The sequence below is a fragment of the Eublepharis macularius genome, chromosome 10, assembly GCF_028583425.1.
Source record: "Eublepharis macularius isolate TG4126 chromosome 10, MPM_Emac_v1.0, whole genome shotgun sequence".
NCBI classification, from domain to species: Eukaryota; Metazoa; Chordata; class Lepidosauria; order Squamata; family Eublepharidae; genus Eublepharis; species Eublepharis macularius.
In genome coordinates, this window is record NC_072799.1 from 91480366 (window position 1) to 91500242 (window position 19877).

Below are 19877 nucleotides of genomic sequence, written 5' to 3' on the forward strand. Positions count from 1 at the left end.
GTTCTCAAACTGCCACAGTTTTCCTCCCACCTCCCATTTCTTCTCCAGGTATTGTTTCAGCTTCTCCCAGTCTGTGTTGAACTGCCCTGAGTCCAGATCTCTCAATTTTCTTGTCATCTTGTCCATTTCAGCCATATACAGCAATTTGTAAGTCCAATCTTCAATAGTTGGCACTTCTTGTACTTTCCATTTTTGCGCATACAAAAGTCTAGCTGCTGCTGTCATATAAAATATCAACGTCCTGTGTTGGGCTGGAATTCCCTCCATTCCCAAGTTCAGTAGCAGGAGTTCTGGGTTCCTATTAATTTGAAATTGTAAAATTTCACTCATTTCTCTTATTATTTCCCCCCCAGTACTGCCTGGCTACCTCACACGACCACCACATATGATAGAGGGAGCCCTCATGCTTCTTACATTTCCAGCATTTATTAGAAGTATTCAAATTCCCTAGCGCAATCTTCTTTGGTGTCATGTACCAACGATAGATCATTTTATAAATGTTCTCTTTGATATTAATACATGTCGTTGTCTTCATTGTAGTTTTCCACAAGTATTCCCATGCCTCCATTGTTATTTCTTTATTAAAGTTTATAGCCCATTTCACCATTTGTGTTTTAACTATCTCATCCTCGGTATACCACTTCAACAGTACTTGGTATACCTTGGATATTCTTTTCTTATCTTCTTTAAGAAGGGTCTGCTCTAGTTCCGAATTCTCTATTCGTATACCTCCCTTTACAGAGTCCGAATTATATAAGTCTCTGATCTGTCTATACTGGAACCAATCGTAGTCAGGTGATAGTTCCTCTTGTGTCTTTATTCTAAGTTTGGATGCTTCAGTTTTAGTTATTTCTTTATACGTTAAACATTGTTGTTCATTATCAACAGCTCTCGGGTCTATCACCTCATATGGAACCACCCACAAAGGGGTTCCTTCTTGTAGATAAATTCTGTACTTCTTCCAGATTATGTATAGACTTCTCCGAACAAAGTGATGCAGGAACATCGAGTTGACCTTTACTTTGTCATGCCATAAATATGCGTGCCATCCAAATATTTTTTTATATCCCTCTAGGGCTAATAGTTTCTTGTTCTTTAATGTCATCCATTCTTTCAACCAAACTAGGCAGATTGCATCATGATAAAGTCTCAGATTGGGCAGTTGCATTCCGCCTCTTTCCTTTGCATCTTGTAAAACTTTCACTTTCACTCGAGGCTTCTTGCCTGCCCAAACAAAATCTGATATTTTCCTCTGCCATTTTTCAAATTGTTTGGAGTCTCTGATGATTGGTATTGTCTGTAGCAAAAACATTACTCTTGGTAACACATTCATCTTAACTGCTGCAATCCTGCCCAACCATGACAAATTCAATCTATTCCATTTAATCAAGTCTCTCTCTATCTGAGTCCATAGTTTTTCATAATTGTTTTTGAATAGATCTATGTTCTTTGCAGTTAATTCGACTCCCAAATATTTCACTTTACTTGTTACTTCACAATCCGTTGTTTCCATTAACAATTGTTGTTTCTGCTTAGTCATATTTTTGCATAATATCTTTGACTTCTTTTTGTTAATGAAGAAACCTGCCAAGTCTCCAAACTCCTTGATCTTATCTATCACTCTTGGCATGTTCTCCAATGGGTCCTCTACAATTAACATTATGTCATCCGCAAATGCTCTGACCTTGTATGAATAGTCCTTTATTTTTATTCCACGAATTTCATCATCTTGACGTATTTGTATCATCAGAATCTCCAATACTAAAATGAACAACAATGGAGATAACGGACAACCTTGTCTTGTTCCTTTACTTATCGTCAATTTCTTGGTCAATTCATCATTCACCACAATTGCTGCAGTCTGGTCTCTATAAATTTCCTTAATTGCTCTGATGAATCTTTCTCCCAATTGTAGCTTTTCCATAGTGGCAAACATAAAGTCCCAGTTTAAATTGTCAAACGCTTTTTCAGCGTCAACAAAGAAGAAACCAACCTCTTTGTCACAACGCTTGTCATAATATTCAATAGCATTGATCACTGTCCTTAAGTTGTCTCTTATTTGTCTGTCTGGCAAAAAGCCTGCTTGTTCCTCCTCTATGACTTCCGAGAGCCACCCCTTCAATCTCTCCGCCAATATCTTCGCAAAAATTTTATAGTCATTATTGAGTAGCGATATAGGTCTATAATTTTTCACATTAGTCAGGTCTTGGCCCTCTTTTGGGATCAATGATATATTCGCTTCACTCCAAGTTTCTGGAATCCTTTGATCCCTTAAAACCCCATTCATCACCTCTTTTAGGAATGGTGCCAGTTCATTAGCCATTGTCTTATAGAATTTAGCCGTAAGTCCATCTGGCCCTGGCGCCTTTCCTAGATTTGCAGATTGTATTGCCTTACTTATTTCCTCGTCAGTTACTTCACTATTCAACTTATTTCTCCAAGCTTCCGAGATTTCTGGAAGTTTGGTTTTCTCCAAATATGACGCTATTGATTCTTTGTTTACTTCTTTTTTATTATACAGCTTAGCGTAAAATTTATAAAAGGCTCTACTAATGGTAGCCTGCTCCAAATACGTTTTGTTATCTTCGCAAATTTTATTTATTATCTTCTTTTCCCTTTTCTTCTTCAATTGCCATGCCAGGTACTTCCCAGGTTTATTAGCACCCTCAAACGCTTTTTGATTCAGTCTTTTGAGATTCCACTCCAATTCTTTATTGCTCATTGCTGTTAGCTGTTCTTGAAGTATTTTAATTTCCTGGTATACCTTCTTTTTCCCTGGTCTCTTTTTTAGCTGTATTTCTTTGGCTTTTATTTGCTCCTCAATCTCTTGTCTTTTCTCCTCTTTCTTCTTTCTTGCTCTACCATTTAAGTCCATTAGTATGCCCCTTACAACCGCCTTGTAAGCATCCCAAACTTTATTGGTTGGTACTTCTTTATTCACGTTGTATTGTATAAAAAACTTTGTCTCTCTTCTCAGTATTTCCATATTCTCTCTTTCCTGTAACAAGTCCTCATTTATTCTCCATGCTTTCCTTTTTCTCTTTTTTCCAAATTTCCACATAATTGGGTTGTGATCTGAGCCTACCATAGGCATTATTTCTACCTCCTTAGTCCATAATGCTAAGTCTTTTGAGGCCCAGATCATATCAATTCTTGATAATGTAGAATGCCTTGCAGAATAAAAAGTAAACTGTCTGCTTTTAGGATATTCTCTCCTCCATACATCTTCAAGAGTCTCTTGTTGAATCAACTAAAAAAAAAGCTTTGGTAATAGTCCTCTTTTCTTTTGTGCCGTTGTAGTCTTTTTGTCTAGTTCCAAGTCTGTCACTCCATTGAAGTCTCCAGCAAGAATTATCTGGTCGTATGCAAGATCGTCTAAATGCTTCCTTAAATCCTCAAAGAAGCTTTCTTTTGCACCGTTAGGTGCATAAAGTCCGACTACCAACACTCTCTTTAAATTCCAAATACATTCCACTGCTACAAATCTAGCTTCCACATCTCTCATAACAAATTTTGGCTGTAGCTCCTCTTTTATGTACAACACCACTCCTCTTTTTTTCTTGTTGGAGGCCGCTACATATTCTTTGCCCAATTTTCCAGATTTTAAATATTTTACATCCTGCTTTCTGATATGGGTCTCTTGCAAACAAACAATGTCACATTTTTGTTTTAGTAGCCAGTGAAAAGTATTTTTCCTCTTATTCGGTGAGTTTAGTCCATTTACATTCCAAGATAATACTTTACACTCCATACTCATGATCTTGTTGGTAAGTCTTTTTCATTGTCCTTAATAAATCGCTCCATCTCTCGCTCAGATCTGATGCGTTTTTTGGCCCCTCCAAACTCAAAGGACACTCCTTCCGGTAACTCCCATCTGTACCTGATTTTCATGTGCCCCGTTTGTTCTAGATGCAAGGCACCAACCACATTTAATACCTTTATTACAAACATTTCTTCTTACTAAATTAAAAAACGGTAGGCAGTAGTCTAGCCCCCTCTCACTGGTGTGGAGCTATGAGTTTCCCACTAACAGTATAAGGAGCCTTCTTCCTCTTTTTTTGCCAGACTCAAGTGGGGCTCCTGCTGCTGTCCCAGGTGCGCTGCACATGTCTGGCTGTTTTTGAAAATGGGAGATCCTCACCTCACAGGCATACTGCAGACCTCTGGTACTCAGATTCTTTATCCATTCAGGCAGTGATCCCCAGTACAGCACCCATGGGCACTTATGTCTGCTTCCCATACAAAGAGAATCTTGACTTTCCTCCATCTCATTGAAGCAGGAGAATTTTTGATAGGGGATTTTTTGTAATAATACTCTGCTCCTACTACCACTTACCCAAATATATTTCAAGACACCAAACATAGTGATAGAAAGAGATACGAGCATTATTTTGCAGTAAATCCCAGATGCCTATTCCTCTCTCTAGGATATATGCATAAAGACCAGTTACATCAGAGGATCTTATATACCCTCAGCACTGATTTTTTACAGAATAATTGCTAATTGTTTACAGAATAAAAGATCAAAAATGGTTAACATAAACATCCCTTCAGAATTACATTTCCCAGGATGCATGGCACCCAAAGCCTGATTGACAGGACAATAATATAAACACCTCAGTACTGAAGTCATACTTTTGTTATATTTCTGGGAAGTAACACACTCAAGGCTAAACCTTAGTAAGAGAAACAAAAACAAGAGAAAATATTTACAGCTGAAAGGAACTTCCTCGCTTCACTGCAAGATCGAGCTGACCTGTAGTTCAATCTCAGAAGCCAGGGAGAAAAAATCTGTCACTGAGGCAGATTTGCCTCTTGTGTGTGTGCAAGTCTTTTGCTTGAATGTGCTCACACACAGATTCTAGAAGAGGACTCCTAAAAGTCCCTTAACAAAACAGCCCAAGAGACATTACCTTTGGGTCTGCGGAAGCATCATTTTGGAAAACAGCTGCCTGCTCCCATGAGAGCAAGAAGTTTGACTTGGAACTTCCTTAATATTTTGTGGCTGGCTGCACCTTCCTTGGCAGCCCATTTTGTGGTAGTACCCACTACTTGCTATCAAAATTCCAAAAGTACTCACAGGCTCAGTGATGTTGGGGGCTCCCTGCATTGGGGAGTTTCATGTATACTGGTGGGGGTGGGGAGAACGGTACATGAGGTGTGAAGAGGCCTCTAATGATTGAAAATGGCCAGATGCATTAGAGTGTGCCTACCACAGGGTCAGCACACTCAACTGAGAGGTAAACAGGTCCCCATAGAATAGTTACGGCAGCTCTACTGCAAGGCAACTTGTACTTACTGGTGTATACAGAGGGAGGGTATTGATTGTGCCTTTTGTCTTTTATTGATTCACAAACATTACATTAAGAGACAATATAGGAAGCGCCACGTTATACACTGAAAGTGATTGTGGTTACTGTGTTTTGTTTAGTGACAACTACAATAATTGAAACGGATGTCTATGTTAACAGCATTGGTCCGGTTGATCCAATTAATATGGTAAGTTAGGACTGTAATACAACCCTAAGGTAAGATTTGTTTGGATTTCTGTGTGCTGACTTGAAGCGTAAGTGACATTGGCGATATCAAGAGACATGGTAACCATAGGGTAACCTTGCATTTAAAAAATTTTTACTTTTTAAGAATGATATATTTTGGAAAACAGTAAGGGGGGATACAGAAAGAAAAAAGTGATTATATAACATAATTGTGTAAACTAGAGATAGTTATATATAAAATGCAAACTATTAAACCCCACCATTTCCTGTCATTAAATTGAGATACTTTCTGTGAGATACAATGATATTAGTCTACATTTATATTCAACATTTTAAAATACAAATTTCATAACTAATCTATTTTACTACTAGTTGTTCTTAGTTATTCTTAGTTTTCATCTACATAATCAAAAAAAGCTTTCAATTTTTCCAGAAATTCTAGGATTGGCCTATTATGTATATAAAATGTTAATTTTTCCATTATGCCATATTTGTGTAACTTATTCATCCATTCTGTCAAATCCGGATGGCATTCTGCCTTCCATTTTGTTGCAAATACTATTCTTGCCACTATATTTTTAAATAATTCACAGAGTATTTTAATAATATTACTTGATATTTAATAACATATTTTTAGGGTTCAGCATAAAGTGAAACTTTAGTATCTTTAAGTAGTAATAGTTTTACTTCTAATGAGATAGCTGAGTTATCAAGTATTCCATTAAAAAGTACTCTGTTATCTATAAGAACCTAATAAAAATAGAAGAATAAAAGATAAACTCAAATTTGGAAAGAGGGCAACATTATTCAAACAACTGTCTTTAATTTTTTATCCCCTGTACAATCTGGAGAGAACTACTTGGTAGATCAAAACTAAATGCTACTCAAACTGAACGCGATCCAAGAAGTACATTTTTAAAGCCAATTAAGTAACATTAAAATGGCTAGATAAGTTTATGCTGTCTAAGATAGAGTAGGGGGAATTACATGTGTGTGTGTGTGTGTGTGTGTGATGTGTCATCAAGTCGCTTCCAACTTATGGTGACCCTATGAATGAAAGACCTCCGAAATGTCCTATCATTAACAGTCCAGATTTTGCAGTCTGGAGGACGTGGCTTCTTTTATTGAGTCAAGCAATTTCATTTTGGGTCTTCCTCTTTTCCTACCGCCTTCCAGATTTTGAACTTACCTTGATTCATACTTCTTATATTCCATGTTTCTGTTATATATGTCTTACAACTTTGGATGTTCCTTTTGCATCTATTCAGATCAGCAACTGGATGTCCTTTCGGCTTTAATCCAGCCCCATCATTAAGAATAGCACTATTTGTACTTGTCCTTTGTTGTTCCCCAGTAGCCAATTGAGGGCCATCCAACCTGGGGCCCCTGTCTTTTAACATTATCTTCTTTCAGTTTGGATTTTCTCATCATAGGATTTTTGAGGTAAGAGATTATCAGAAGTGGTTTACCATTGCCTTCTTCTGTGGAGTACTAACCAGGGTTAGCTGGCGTGACACTACCTTTATCTGTGAAAGATCTTCCACCAGTGTCATTTTCCAAAATTGCTGCTGCCCAGTAGCTAGCCTTCAAGAATTCCTCTGCCCCATCACCATTGGAACTGTCAATTCTCTTCTACTGATGTGACTCAAGCCTATGGTCCTGAAGGTATTGCTCTTAGTTTCACTGATACATTCAAGCCCCTTACTACATTAAGGTGTATATTCAAGAGGGTGGGGGAATTACATAGAACAGAAGTTTTAGTAAGGGAATGGTTCTTACCCTACAATTCAGGGTCACAAGACACAGTCCCACCTCTGTTTCACCCAACTCTTGGCCAGCTATGTTCTCCCTCATCTATTCAGTCATTCTACTAAAGCTACAACAACATGGCTGAGGGTCTATAGCTTACAACCAGAGCATGTGCGTGCACAAGGTTCCAGGTTCTGTCTCCAGCTCGTTCACTTAAACGGATTCTCAGGCAACAGAACTCAAAAAGAGTCCCACTGAGAATTTGGAGAGCTGCTGTCAATGGAATATACAGTGCTAGATGTATCAGTTTGTACCATTTAGTAGCAGGGTTACCATCTTCAAGAGTGGGACCTGAAGTTCTCTCAGGATTACAACTGATCTTCAAACTACAGGGATCAGTGCCTCTGGAAGAAATGGCAGTGTTATAGTGCAGATTTTATGGTATACCACTGAGTCTAGGAGAAATAAGTCCTAGAGTGACATTATGTCCCCACTGAGCTCCCTGCCCAATCTCAATCCTCCTCAGCCCCATAAATCTCAAAGAATTTCCCAAGCCAAAGTTAGCAAACGTCTTTGGTAGGTTCATATAATCCTAACTCAATTGTGCATATACCTTATATTTGTATAAGGAGGCAGGTTTTTACAATAATAGGCAGTTTTGTGAGTATTAGCAATTAGTACTTGGGAAAAAAACCCTTGCATTTGTCCTTGGCTTGCTCCATACTGAGAACATGTTCTGTTTTTTTTTTTTTGCTTGTGCAAATGATCCGCAGTCCTTGCACACTCTCCTAGCTCCTTCTGTTGAATTCATTTAGAGTTTATGAGAAGTTGAGGGCTTGTGGTGGAAGGCAGATGGGGGGGGGGGGTGCGATGTCCTTCTCCTTTGCACATGACTCTGCAGTTCAGTTGTTCAGGAAAACTTCCTGGCATATCATATTTCTGATTTCTCACTGCTCCTGATCATATGATCGCATGGCCACTGCAGACATGGGAACATGGAATGCTTTGGATGAGGAGGGATGCCTTTGATCCTATCAAGTATAGATTTAGCTGGTTTTTTTATATATATATTAGACCACTTCAGTGGGCAGAATCCATGTAAGTCTGCTCAGAAAGGTCTGTTTGCATTGCAAGGAGAGTTAGAAATCTAAAAATCAATAAAATAAGTATGTCAGAAAAGCAGGGCTTTTTTTCAGCAGGAACGCGGTGGAACGGAGTTCGGGAACCTCTTGAAAATGGTCACATGGTTGGTGACCCCGCCCCCTGATCTCCAGACAGAGGGGAGTTGAGATTGCCCTCCGCGCTGCTGAGCGGTGCGGAGGGCAATCTCAACTCCCCTCTGTCTGGAGATCAGTGGGCGGGGCCACCAGCCATGTGACCATTTTCTCCGAGGGCAACCCACTGAGTTCCACCACCTCTTTTCCCAGAAAAAAAGCCCTGCAGAAAAGCATTCTCACAGATAGGATTGATTTCAACAAGGAGTTCTGCATCTCTGTCTTCTCTTTCAACTACTTAAATGCAGGGAATGTTTTCTGAATATTCACCGAATTTGTTTTCATATCCTGAGCTGCATGATTATTTATCAAGATGGTTGTGTTAGTGTTCAGGGACTTATGTCAAGCAACACAGTTCACATCTTACATTTCTGAAGCATTCAAAAAAGATGATAATTTCCAGGTAAGAGTCTTGTTTGTTTAAATATTTTGATAATTTTACATAACACTTTGCCGTAAGTGGAATAGTTAGTGCTAGGGGTGTGCAAGCCAAAAATTTTCGGCTATAGCCGAAAGTAGAAAGCCGAAAGAAAATTCTCTATCGTTAAAGCTGAAAGCCGAAACAAGAATCTCTTTCGGGATTCGGGATTCGGGATTCTTTCGGCATTATTTCGGCATTCTTTCGGCTTTTTTCTATGGGAAAATGCCTCCGTCTTCCAGGACGCCTGGAGGAGGCATCTTCCCACCGAATAAGCCCAAAATTGGTGGGGACCTTCCTCTAACCCTTCTCTAACAACCACCCAAGTTTCAGACAGATTGGACTTTGGGGGGCCATGTTATGGCCCCCCAAAGCAGGTCCCCCCATCCTCCCATAAAGGAGCATCTTCTTCATTATTTCCTATGGGGAAAAAATGAAGAAGCAGGCTTCCTTTGCCAGGGGTGGCATTTTGCATGCAAAATGCCCCCTTACCCTCAGGGGCCCTTCTCCCACCCCTCCTCCCACCCCCCACCAAGGCTCAGCCTGCTCCCACTTGGGGGGGCCATTTCATGGCCTCCCCAAGTAGGTGCTCTAATCTCTACCACTGACAGCTGGGGGAGGCTTGTGTTGCCAGGGGTGGCATTTTGCATGCAAAATGCCCCCCAACCCTCTGGGGCCCTTCTCCCACCCCTCCTCCCACCCCCCACCAAGGCTCAGCCTGCTCCCACTTGGGGGGGCCATTTCATGGCCTCCCCAAGTAGGTGCTCTAATCTCTACCACTGACAGCTGGGGGAGGCTTGTGTTGCCAGGGGTGGCATTTTGCATGCAAAATGCCCCCCAGCCCTCTGGGGCCCTTCTCCCACCCTTCCTCCCACCCCACACCAAGGCTCAGACTGCTCCCACTTGGGGGGGCCATTTCATGGCCTCCCCAAGTAGGTCCTCTCAGCCCCTAAAGTCCACCCCTTACAGCCCCACACAAACCCAATTCCCCCCCAGCTGCCGCACACAGACCCAAATCCCCACATTAGCCCCTCACAGACCCAAATCCACCCCCACCTGCCCCACACCCATAACCCCAGGAACAGGCTGGCAAAGGCCAGCCCTCTCCCTTTGTTCCCTATGCTGGGAACTTCTAAACTCTCTTTCCCTGGGCAATTCTGCACAGCCCAGGGGTGCCACAATGGTGGGCACACTTCTGAGTGCCAGCTGGTCCCTGTGAAAGAACACCTGAACCACAGACACCCTCCCTCAAATTCCCCCACCACCTACAGAGATAGCTGGCCAGCCAGCCCCATTGTTCCCTATGATGGGAACCAACTGCACAACAAAGAATAAAACAAGAACAACACAAAATAAAGTTTTTAAAAAATTATTTTCTCCCTTCCAAAGTACAAGTAGGCAAAGCATTATGACACATTACACCAGCAGTCCCCCACACAGAAAAATAACACAACTCACTTAACATCAGAGAATCACAAAGCACGATTCCTGTCAAAAACACTTTATTTCTTGAACAGCTTTAGGCTACACAGCAGGGGGGGGACACCAAAGGGCATGGAAGCAGTATCTTACACAAAAATAACACAACTCACTTCACATTAAAGAATCACCCCAAAAAATTGCTGTCAAAAGCACTTTATTTCTGTAACTGCTTTAGGTTACACAGTAGGAAGGCACCACAGAGCAGGAAAGCAGTGTACTACACAAAAATAACACAACTCACTTCACATCAGAGAATCACACAAACACAATTGCTGTCAAAAACGGTGAAGTGGGTTGTATTATTTTTTGTAGTACATTGCTATCATGCCCTTTTGTGCCCTCCTACTGTGTAACCTAAAGCTGTTCAAGAAATAAAGTGTTTTTGCCAGGAATTGTGTTTTTGTGATTCTCTGATGTTAAGTGAGTTGTGTTATTTTTGTGTAAGATACTGCTTCCATGCCCTTTGGTGTTCCCCCCCTGCTGTGTAGCCTAAAGCTGTTCAAGAAATAAAGTGTTTTTGCCAGGAATTGTGTTTTTGTGATTCTCTGATGTTAAGTGAGTTGTGTTATTTTTGTGTAAGATACTGCTTCCATGCCCTTTGGTGTCCCCCCCCTGCTGTGTAGCCTAAAGCTGTTCAAGAAATAAAGTGTTTTTGACAGGAATTGTGCTTTTGTGATTCTCTGATGTTAAGTGAGTTGTGTTATTTTTGTGTAAGATACTGCTGCCATGCCCTTTGGTGTTCCCCCCCTGCTGTGTAGCCTAAAGCTGTTCAAGAAATAAAGTGTTTTTGACAGGAATCGTGCTTTGTGATTCTCTGATGTTAAGTGTGTTGTGTTATTTTTCTGTGTGGGGGACTGCTGGTGTTATGTGTCATAATGCTTTGCCTACTTGTACTTTGGAAGGGAGAAAATAATTTTTAAAAAACTTTATTTTGTGTTGTTCTTGTTTTATTCTTTGTTGTGCAGTTGGTTCCCATCATAGGGAACAATGGGGCTGGCTGGCCAGCCATCTCTGTAGGTGGTGGGGGAATTTGAGGGAGGGTGTCTGTGGTTCAGGTGCTCTTTCACAGGGACCAGCTGGCACTCAGAAGTGTGCCCACCATTGTGGCACCCCTGGGCTGTGCAGAATTGCCCAGGGAAAGAGAGTTTAGAAGTTCCCAGCATAGGGAACAAAGGGAGAGGGCTGGCCTTTGCCAGCCTGTTCCTGGGGTTATGGGTGTGGGGCAGGTGGGGGTGGATTTGGGTCTGTGAGGGGCTAATGTGGGGATTTGGGTCTGTGTGTGGCAGCTGGGGGGAATTGGGTTTGTGTGGAGCTGTAAGGGGTGGAATTTAGGGGCTGAGAGGACCTACTTGGGGAGGCCATGAAATGGCCCCCCCAAGTGGGAGCAGGCTGAGCCTTGGTGGGGGGTGGGAGGAGGGGTGGGAGAAGGGCCCCAGAGGGTTGGGGGGCATTTTGCATGCAAAATGCCACCCCTGGCAACACAAGCCTCCCCCAGCTGTCAGTGGTAGAGATTAGAGCACCTACTTGGGGAGGCCATGAAATGGCCCCCCCAAGTGGGAGCAGGCTGAGCCTTGGTGGGGGGTGGGAGGAGGGGTGGGAGAAGGGCCCCTGAGGGTAAGGGGGCATTTTGCATGCAAAATGCCACCCCTGGCAAAGGAAGCCTGCTTCTTCATTTTTTCCCCATAGGAAATAATGAAGAAGATGCTCCTTTATGGGAGGATGGGGGGACCTGCTTTGGGGGGCCATAACATGGCCCCCCAAAGTCCAATCTGTCTGAAACTTGGGTGGTTGTTAGAGAAGGGTTAGAGGAAGGTCCCCACCAATTTTGGGCTTATTCGGTGGGAAGATGCCTCCCCCAGACGTCCGGGAAGACGGAGGCATTTTCCCATTGAAAAGCCGAATGAAAGACGAAAGAATCCCGAAACGTTTCGGCTTTTTTCTTTCGGCTACCCGAAACGTTTCGGGATTCCCCGAAACGTTTCGGCATTCCCTGAAAGAAGCCGAAACACTTTTGTTTCGGCATTCTTTCGGCATTCTGAATGCCGAAACGCACATCCCTAGTTAGTGCTAAAAGAGTCATTGCTTCAAAAATTACCAGAAAATCATGAATTAATTAAAGATTCATTATGGGATTCTTGCCTTTCATGCAATTGCCTTTCAAACTTGTCACCCCAGTAGCTTCAAGCCTACTGTGCACACTTTGTTTTACACTTCTTCTCCCCACCCCAAATGCCACCAGAGTGTTCTCCCCTCTCTACACCAGTACTTCCTTTGTATTTATTACGTTGTTAGTGACTGCATCTTTTCCATGTTGTTGGCGCTACCCTGTCCTTATTAGTCGATTGTCACATCCAGAGGCTTCTTCTGAGTCCATGAAAAGGAATATATCTGAGCAGAAACTCGTTGTTGCTGGCCAAAGTCAGTAGACTTAAGATGGAAATTATTGGAGGCTTGGGCAAAAAACACTGCAAGAGAAGAGTTGACTGACACTTGCCAAACTTCTTGTGGGCACCCCTTTTATCTTCTATTCCAGGAACTGGCACGCTCTAGCTTTTTCTGTTGCACTCCAGGCATCTGGGTCTCAGCAGGTGTCTGCTGTCATTGAATTCTACAGCTTTGTCTTGGATGCTTTTCAAAGTCTTTGATGTTACAAGCTGGGTAGCAGCAGGTGAAAAAATGAAATACACGAAATTCTGCAGATGTTCTTTCATGTTAGATTCTTCTTCTCTGCATTGGGCATCAAGTATTGTTAGCTGTATCCAAAAAACTATTATTTTAGAGGTATTCTATCTTTCATTCCTCCCCAGTGGATGATCAAATCAGATAACCACAACATTCTCCCTTCATTTTGTCTTCATAACATCCCTGTAAGGTAGATTAGACTGAGAAAGAATGACTGGCCCAAGGTCACCCAGTGAGCTTCCATGGCAGAATTTGAACCTGGATCTCCGGGATTCTGACACTCCGTCCACTACACTACACTGTTATCATTGCTATTGTAAAATGTGTGTGCTTTTCTTCTTCATCCACTTGACTTTCCCCTATATTCTGACATAATTACTTGGGATATTTATGAAATCTTCCTGTGACAAATTTATATTTTGTGATTCTGTATTACTGGAAAATGCAGAACTCACAATGTTGGTATCTGGGGTTCTTCAGTATTGAATACATGCTATAAAAGGAGTACAAATCTCAGAGGAATAGCAGATTTTGCCCGAGCAAAATTTCCTTTTTGTGCCAGAATACAATTGGGACATATCCCAAGGCATACAATAACCACAAGATAATAGTAGAGTAGAACTAAAGGAACTTGCTCATTCATATTATCTCAGAAAAGTTTGTGGCCACCCTGGCCAATGCATTAGGCTCTTTTGTAATGGGCAATGCATAGGAATAGTAACTCTGGACTGTTGCTGATTTATTCTTAAAGCTTCAGGCTCGGAGGCATGTGTGGAACATTTAATGAGTTAATCATAGCTCTGTTCATACTCTGCTGTTGCACAAGAGGAGGCACTTGCTACAGTGGTAATGTTTGCATGAGGGATGATGCTCCCTCACTGGCGATTTCAGGAATGACTGTGGCTGATTCCGCACATGTTGGATAATGCACTTTCAATGCACTTTATCAATCGTTTGAGGTGGATTTTTTGTTCCGTGCACAAAAAAATCCGTTCCAAATTATCTATAAAGAGGATTGGAAGTGCATTATCCAACGTGTGCGGAATCACTCTACATGAAATTAACCATGAACCTGTGTTCTATTCCATTTTCAGTATCTACCCAAAAAATTGGCAGAGGCTGAAATTGCTGTTATAATATTTATACATGCAAGTGGTATGAATGAGTCCCTGGATCCCTATTCCCACTTTTAATTGCCGTACTGGTTGTCTGTGTATTCCTGCCAGTTCATGTGACGTCCCTTTGATGCTGGTATCAATGAGCCTGGGAAGCAATCTTCATCAGTAGGACTACTGCAGACCTTGCAAGCCGTCAGTGTCAAAAATAAAGTTCCACTTGTGCAATGACAAAAGCGCAGGTGGAATGACACTACTGGATCCACGGTTTTGTTTCCCTGAGCTGATCCTTTAGATATCACCAGGGCTTTTTTTCTGGGAAAAGAGGTGGTGGAACTCAGTGGGTTGCCCTCAGAGAAAATGGTCACATGGCTGGTGGCCCCACTCCCTGAGCTCCAGACAGAGGGGGGTTTAGATTGCCCTCTGCGCCACTTGGCGGCACGGAGTGCAATCTCAACTCTCCTCTGTCTGGAGATCAGGGGGCAGGGCCACCAGCCATGTGACCATTTTCAAGAGGTGCCGGAACTCCGTTCCCCCGTGTTCCAGCTGAAAAAAAGCCCTGAATATCACATGACAAATAAATCTAGGTAGCAATAAAGTTAACCAATAGAGTAACATATAGGTCACATAGTAACATTGTTGGTCACATCAGCCTCATAAATCACCCCTCAACTTTTGTGCATGTTTATCTATTGCATGGAAGAAAACATTTTGTTTGTTTTTTTAATTGTTCAGCTGAGATTCATATGAGCTCTGTTAATAAATTTGACAAGAAAACAGAATGTTCTTATTCTGTTGGTGGCTGTGGTACAACTGAAGGTCATTGCAATTTATGTCTAATGAGGCCTGAACATGATAATCACAACATGAGGTGCTTCGAGTTCTTAGTTACTTATCACTTCCTAAATTATACATCTTTTTATAGCATTAACCCTAACTTTAACCAGGCATAAAAACATATTACATCATTGTTAACTATCACAAATAGTTTGTTAACTGTTACACGTCATGAGCTTCAGGATTCTGTGGGGGCCTTGTGGAAGTTAGCTGTGGTGGCACACACTCTTAACCTGGAGTAAGCAGATAATACAAGCTGAGAAATCTCTCACTCTACTTCTGGCTGTCTTCTGTTCAGTTCAAGGTGGTACTGGCCATGCCATTGAGGCATTAGGTTTCTGGCCAGTACTGAGGCCCTGAGAAATACCTCACACCCTACCCTTTGGGTCTACTCTCATATAGACTGGAGCAATTAATGATTTCCATAAACCGTATGGTAAAATCAGCAGTGCAGGTGTAACCTGTTTTGTTCAAGGAACAACATCAAATAAATAGATATATCTAATTTGAGAACTGGGAGAGTTCATGTCTATGACTGTGATCCCACCATGTGACACTTACATTTATAAAAAATAACAAGGAACAAACTTGGAAAAGAAAACATCTTATTTGGAACAATACAATAATAGAGCCTATGCAACAACAATCATGTAACAAAACAGGCCTGTTTTACTCAAGCAGACCCAGGTCTCAGTCTTTCTGACATCTCCTAGCCAGTTCTTTGAAATATAGCAACTTGTAGCTGTGCTCTGCGTAGGGATGCCTTCTGTTCTTCACAGGAGTCTACAACACTACAACATTAATAGAGAGTTCGTGAAAGGAGTGCTTCTGAGGCAAGAGGGCTTCTCCCTGCAGTTCCAGGCCCTCCAATCTCTCAGGGAAAATTGTGCCTTTTTTTCTTTATAAGGAATACCCCAACTCTTTATCTCCCTCTAGTGGACAAGGGTTACACAGGCACCTGGAATGAAACAGTCTCTATGATCCATTCCAGTCAACATTCTGGTTACAACATTCTGTACCAACTGCAGCTTCCAGACTGTCTTCAAGGGTAGCCCCACACAGAGCACAAAACAGAAATTTAATCTTGATGTTCTCAGGGCATGCACCAGAGTGGCAAGCTCTTTTCTACTCGGGAAGGGCCACTGTTGGCTCACTGGCTCAGGCTGGTAAAAGGCACCCCTGGCCACCCCGGCACCTTTTTATCCAAGAGGAGACCTGGATCCAGCAGCACCCCCAACCTATGAACCTACTTTTGGGGGGAGTGCAATCCTATCCAGAACAAGAAATATACCAGTTTCTGGTTTCAACTTTTTCCTCACCAGTAGCATCTCTGTTTTGTCAGGATTAAGGTTCGGTTTGTTAGCCCTCATCCCTCCAAAATTGCCTCCAAGGCACCTGTTTATGCTTTCCACAACCTCCCCAGGATCTGCAAGAGATAGAGCTGAGTGTCATTCACATATTGGTCAAACCAAAAGAGGCTATCAAAGATGCTCACCCACCCAAACTTGCCAAAAAACACAAATGAGCACTGATGCAGTGAACTAAATTCTTCACACAATGTTCACAAAAATAATTTAGTGAATTTGAAAGTAATATACAAGAGTGAATACAACATGTGAAATTCTAAAACATCATAATCACTATAATATCATCACAATCAATCACACACAGCAAGGTGTTACAACACCGAGTAGCATGTGTATCCTCAGAAAAGGGAAGAATCCCAAGAGTTCTCTTATGAGCTGTCTTCAGTCAGTACACTGAGGATTCCCGCTGAAACCGCGGGGGCAGATGAAAAGTCCCTCCGGACAAAGTGGAAAGGAGCTGGAAGACTGGGAGGAGAATGGAATGTGCAGGTGGAGAACAGCAACCGGGAGCCCCCGAGGGGGACCTCCCCGCCCGACAAGCCTCCGGGTATCTCAAGCTTGTTTCATGAGCACTTCCTCACGGGGCGTGGTTTCTCCTACCACGATGGTATTTCTCCGACTCTCCCACAAACTCTTTCACGTGCTGAAACTCTGCGCACTTCCAGGGACCCGCCTCCAAATCTTCAGTTGACCTCACCCAGTGGTATTATGTAGATATTTAAAAGATGCTGAATTCTGTTTCTCTTTCATATTAGAGTATGGTGGAATGTTGGGAGATAGGTTTTTATCCTATATCTAATTCTGACCCGCCCCCCCCCCCCAATGTGGACTGATAGACACAGAGAATGGGAACAGATTCAGAGAGACCATATTCTTCTATAGACCTGGAGTACCCCCCCTCCCCAGATTTTTAAATTTTCTTTTAGAAAACTTACAAAAGGAAGGGAGGAGGGAGGGAGCTGGAGTCACTGCCGCTGGTAGCTGGGGGAGTATTTGGGCAGGCAGAGGGAGAAGGTGGAGGTTAGAGCCAGTGCCACCGCATGAGCCGGGTAGATGGGCAAAGGAGGAGCAGGAGCCACCACTGGACTAGCCAGCCATGCAAGGAGCAGCAAGAGCCCCTGCTTCTGGCACTGCAGAGGCAAGCAAAGATGAACCAGGAACTAAAGGTGGTGACAAGCAAAGCAAGGCCTCAGGCTTTAAAGGTAACTGCTAGCACCATGAATTGTCCCTGGGGAAAAAATGGCAGGGAATGCAGTTCTTTTAAGCATGGGTAATAGCCCCAGTACATGTCCATATAATACATACAAATACTTTAAGGGACATGTGATCAGAGCATGAGTAACTGTCACCAGATCTAACTTTTCAATGAAATGCCACAGCTGGCGCACCAACTAAAGTTGGTTAAATGCTGAACAGACTGTGTGTCATGCTCGCATTGTGATGCTGGCTTTTTTGTGTTCATTCCCTTTCACAGTAATCCCCATGAACTTTATCTTTTTAACCGCCGCTACACATTCACTTGACATTTTCATTGAGCTATTCATCACAACCATAATACCTCTGAGCTTTATGAAGGATGTAAAATCATAATCCAAGTCAAGTAATTATAAGTTTCAGTGACCTCACTGGTTCAGACACCATCCTCTTGTATGGCAGCAGCTCCAGTGCCCCAAACATGCTGGCAGGGTGGGTAGGGGCAGGAGTGGGTGAGCCATGATAGCCAACGCAATCCCTACCCTTTACCAAGCCAGGTGCACCATGAAGCCTTCCCTTCAGTGCTTCCATTGCCCACCGTCACTCCAAGTGGTGATGGAATTTTAAAAACCTCACTGGAGTCCAAAGCATGATGACATCATTTCTGAGGAAAATTTGGAAGCAATAGCAGTAGCTCTAGGAATTGCCAGAAACTCTGTGGTAGCTCTAGGAATTGATAGGAACTCAATGGTAAAACCATTGATAATACCCATGTCCATGTCCCCAACTCTTGCACCAGTTGTCAGGCTCAGCCTGGCAACTCTTTTTCCTTTACAAAAGACCCTTGCAGCACAGGAACGAAGTCTTGACACCCATGCCTGAGGAGATAGAACTGCTGAAAGGGGGAGGCAGCCAAGAGTGTGGTTAACCCCACCCCTTCATGTTGTCAAGATGCTGGCCGCATCTGCCATACCTATACCTGGGGGGTTGGGGCTGGAGGTTATGATGTTATGATGACTGTCTGTTACAGCTGTGTTTCATGACACCTGTATGCCCAGCAGATTTAGCCAGCCTCTAGGAAGGGGAGGGGGGGATGTTAGCCTGTAAATGATATATGAGAGCCAGTTTGGTGTAGTGGTTAAGAACAGCAGAACTCTAATCTCGAGAACCGGGTTTGATTCCCCACTCCTCCACTTGAAGCCATCTGGGTGACCTTGGGGTCAGTCACAGCTTCTCGGAGCTCTCTCAGCCCCACCCACCTCACAGGGTGTTTGCTGTTGTGGGGATAATAACATACTTTGTAAACTGTTCAAAGTGGGTATTAAGTTATCCTAAAGGGCAGTATATAAATCAAATATTATTATAATATTATTGTTATTAGGCCTTTCCCCACCCTTATGGTGCCCTCACCAGGCCGAACTCCTCAGAAGCATTAACAAATAGAATACTAAGAAAGATTTGCAACAGTTCTAAAAGGATTAATAACGATAAAATTACATATTTTTCACAATCATATGACTTCCCATTAACAGTCTTAATAATTCCAAACCAACATTTAACAACTTTCCAAGAAGTAACTTCACCTTGTTTTAAAAGATCTCTAATAATTGTACAGGTTATTAACATTTTCCTGCAATAATCCAAAGCAGACCATGAAACAACAAGATCTGGGTAGGCCTTTCCCCACCCCCTTCTGCTGCTGCTGCTGCTTCCTGGGCCAGGCTGAACTGCTGGGCACAACCAGCCTACTTTAGAGGAAGCCACAGCACTGAGCATGCTCCATTCTGCAGTACCTAGTAACCCTCATATACTCCTCTTGAGAGGTATGTCCTTCTCTCCGTTTCCTGAACATTTCCTTTTTCTCCCTTAGCTTATTCTGGAGCTCTCTGTTGATCCACATCGGTTTCTTGGAGCCCTTACCGTGTTTCCATCTTGCTGGAATAGTGAGGGCTTGAGCTTGCAAAAGCTCATGTTTGAGAAGAGCCCACCCTTCACTCGCTCCTTTCCCTTCCAGCACACTCCCCCATGGAATGACTCTCATCAAGCCTCTGAGTTCATTGAAGTTGGCCCTACGAAAATCTAACCTACGAGTCTGGCTACGAACTTCCTTGCCGCCCCGCCCCCCAAGCAACTGGAATTCAAGGAGGACGTGGTCACTTCCCCCTAAGGTCCCCACCACCTTCATCTCATCTACCAATTCTTCCCTGTTGGTTAATATTAAGTCTAGTATGGCTGAGCCCCTTGTAGCTTCCTCCACCATA

The 19877-nt window shown here is 42.7% G+C and overlaps 1 protein-coding gene across 1 annotated transcript in view; it reads left to right on the forward strand.

Moving 5' to 3' along the window:
* GABRG1 (gamma-aminobutyric acid type A receptor subunit gamma1) overlaps window positions 1-19877 on the forward strand; it is an 86678-nt gene that overhangs the window by 24598 nt on the left and 42203 nt on the right. Inside the window, exon 4 of the mRNA XM_054989662.1 lies at window positions 5432-5499. Coding sequence (XP_054845637.1) covers window positions 5432-5499 — 68 coding nt within the window. The remainder of the gene's footprint in view (window positions 1-5431; window positions 5500-19877) is intronic.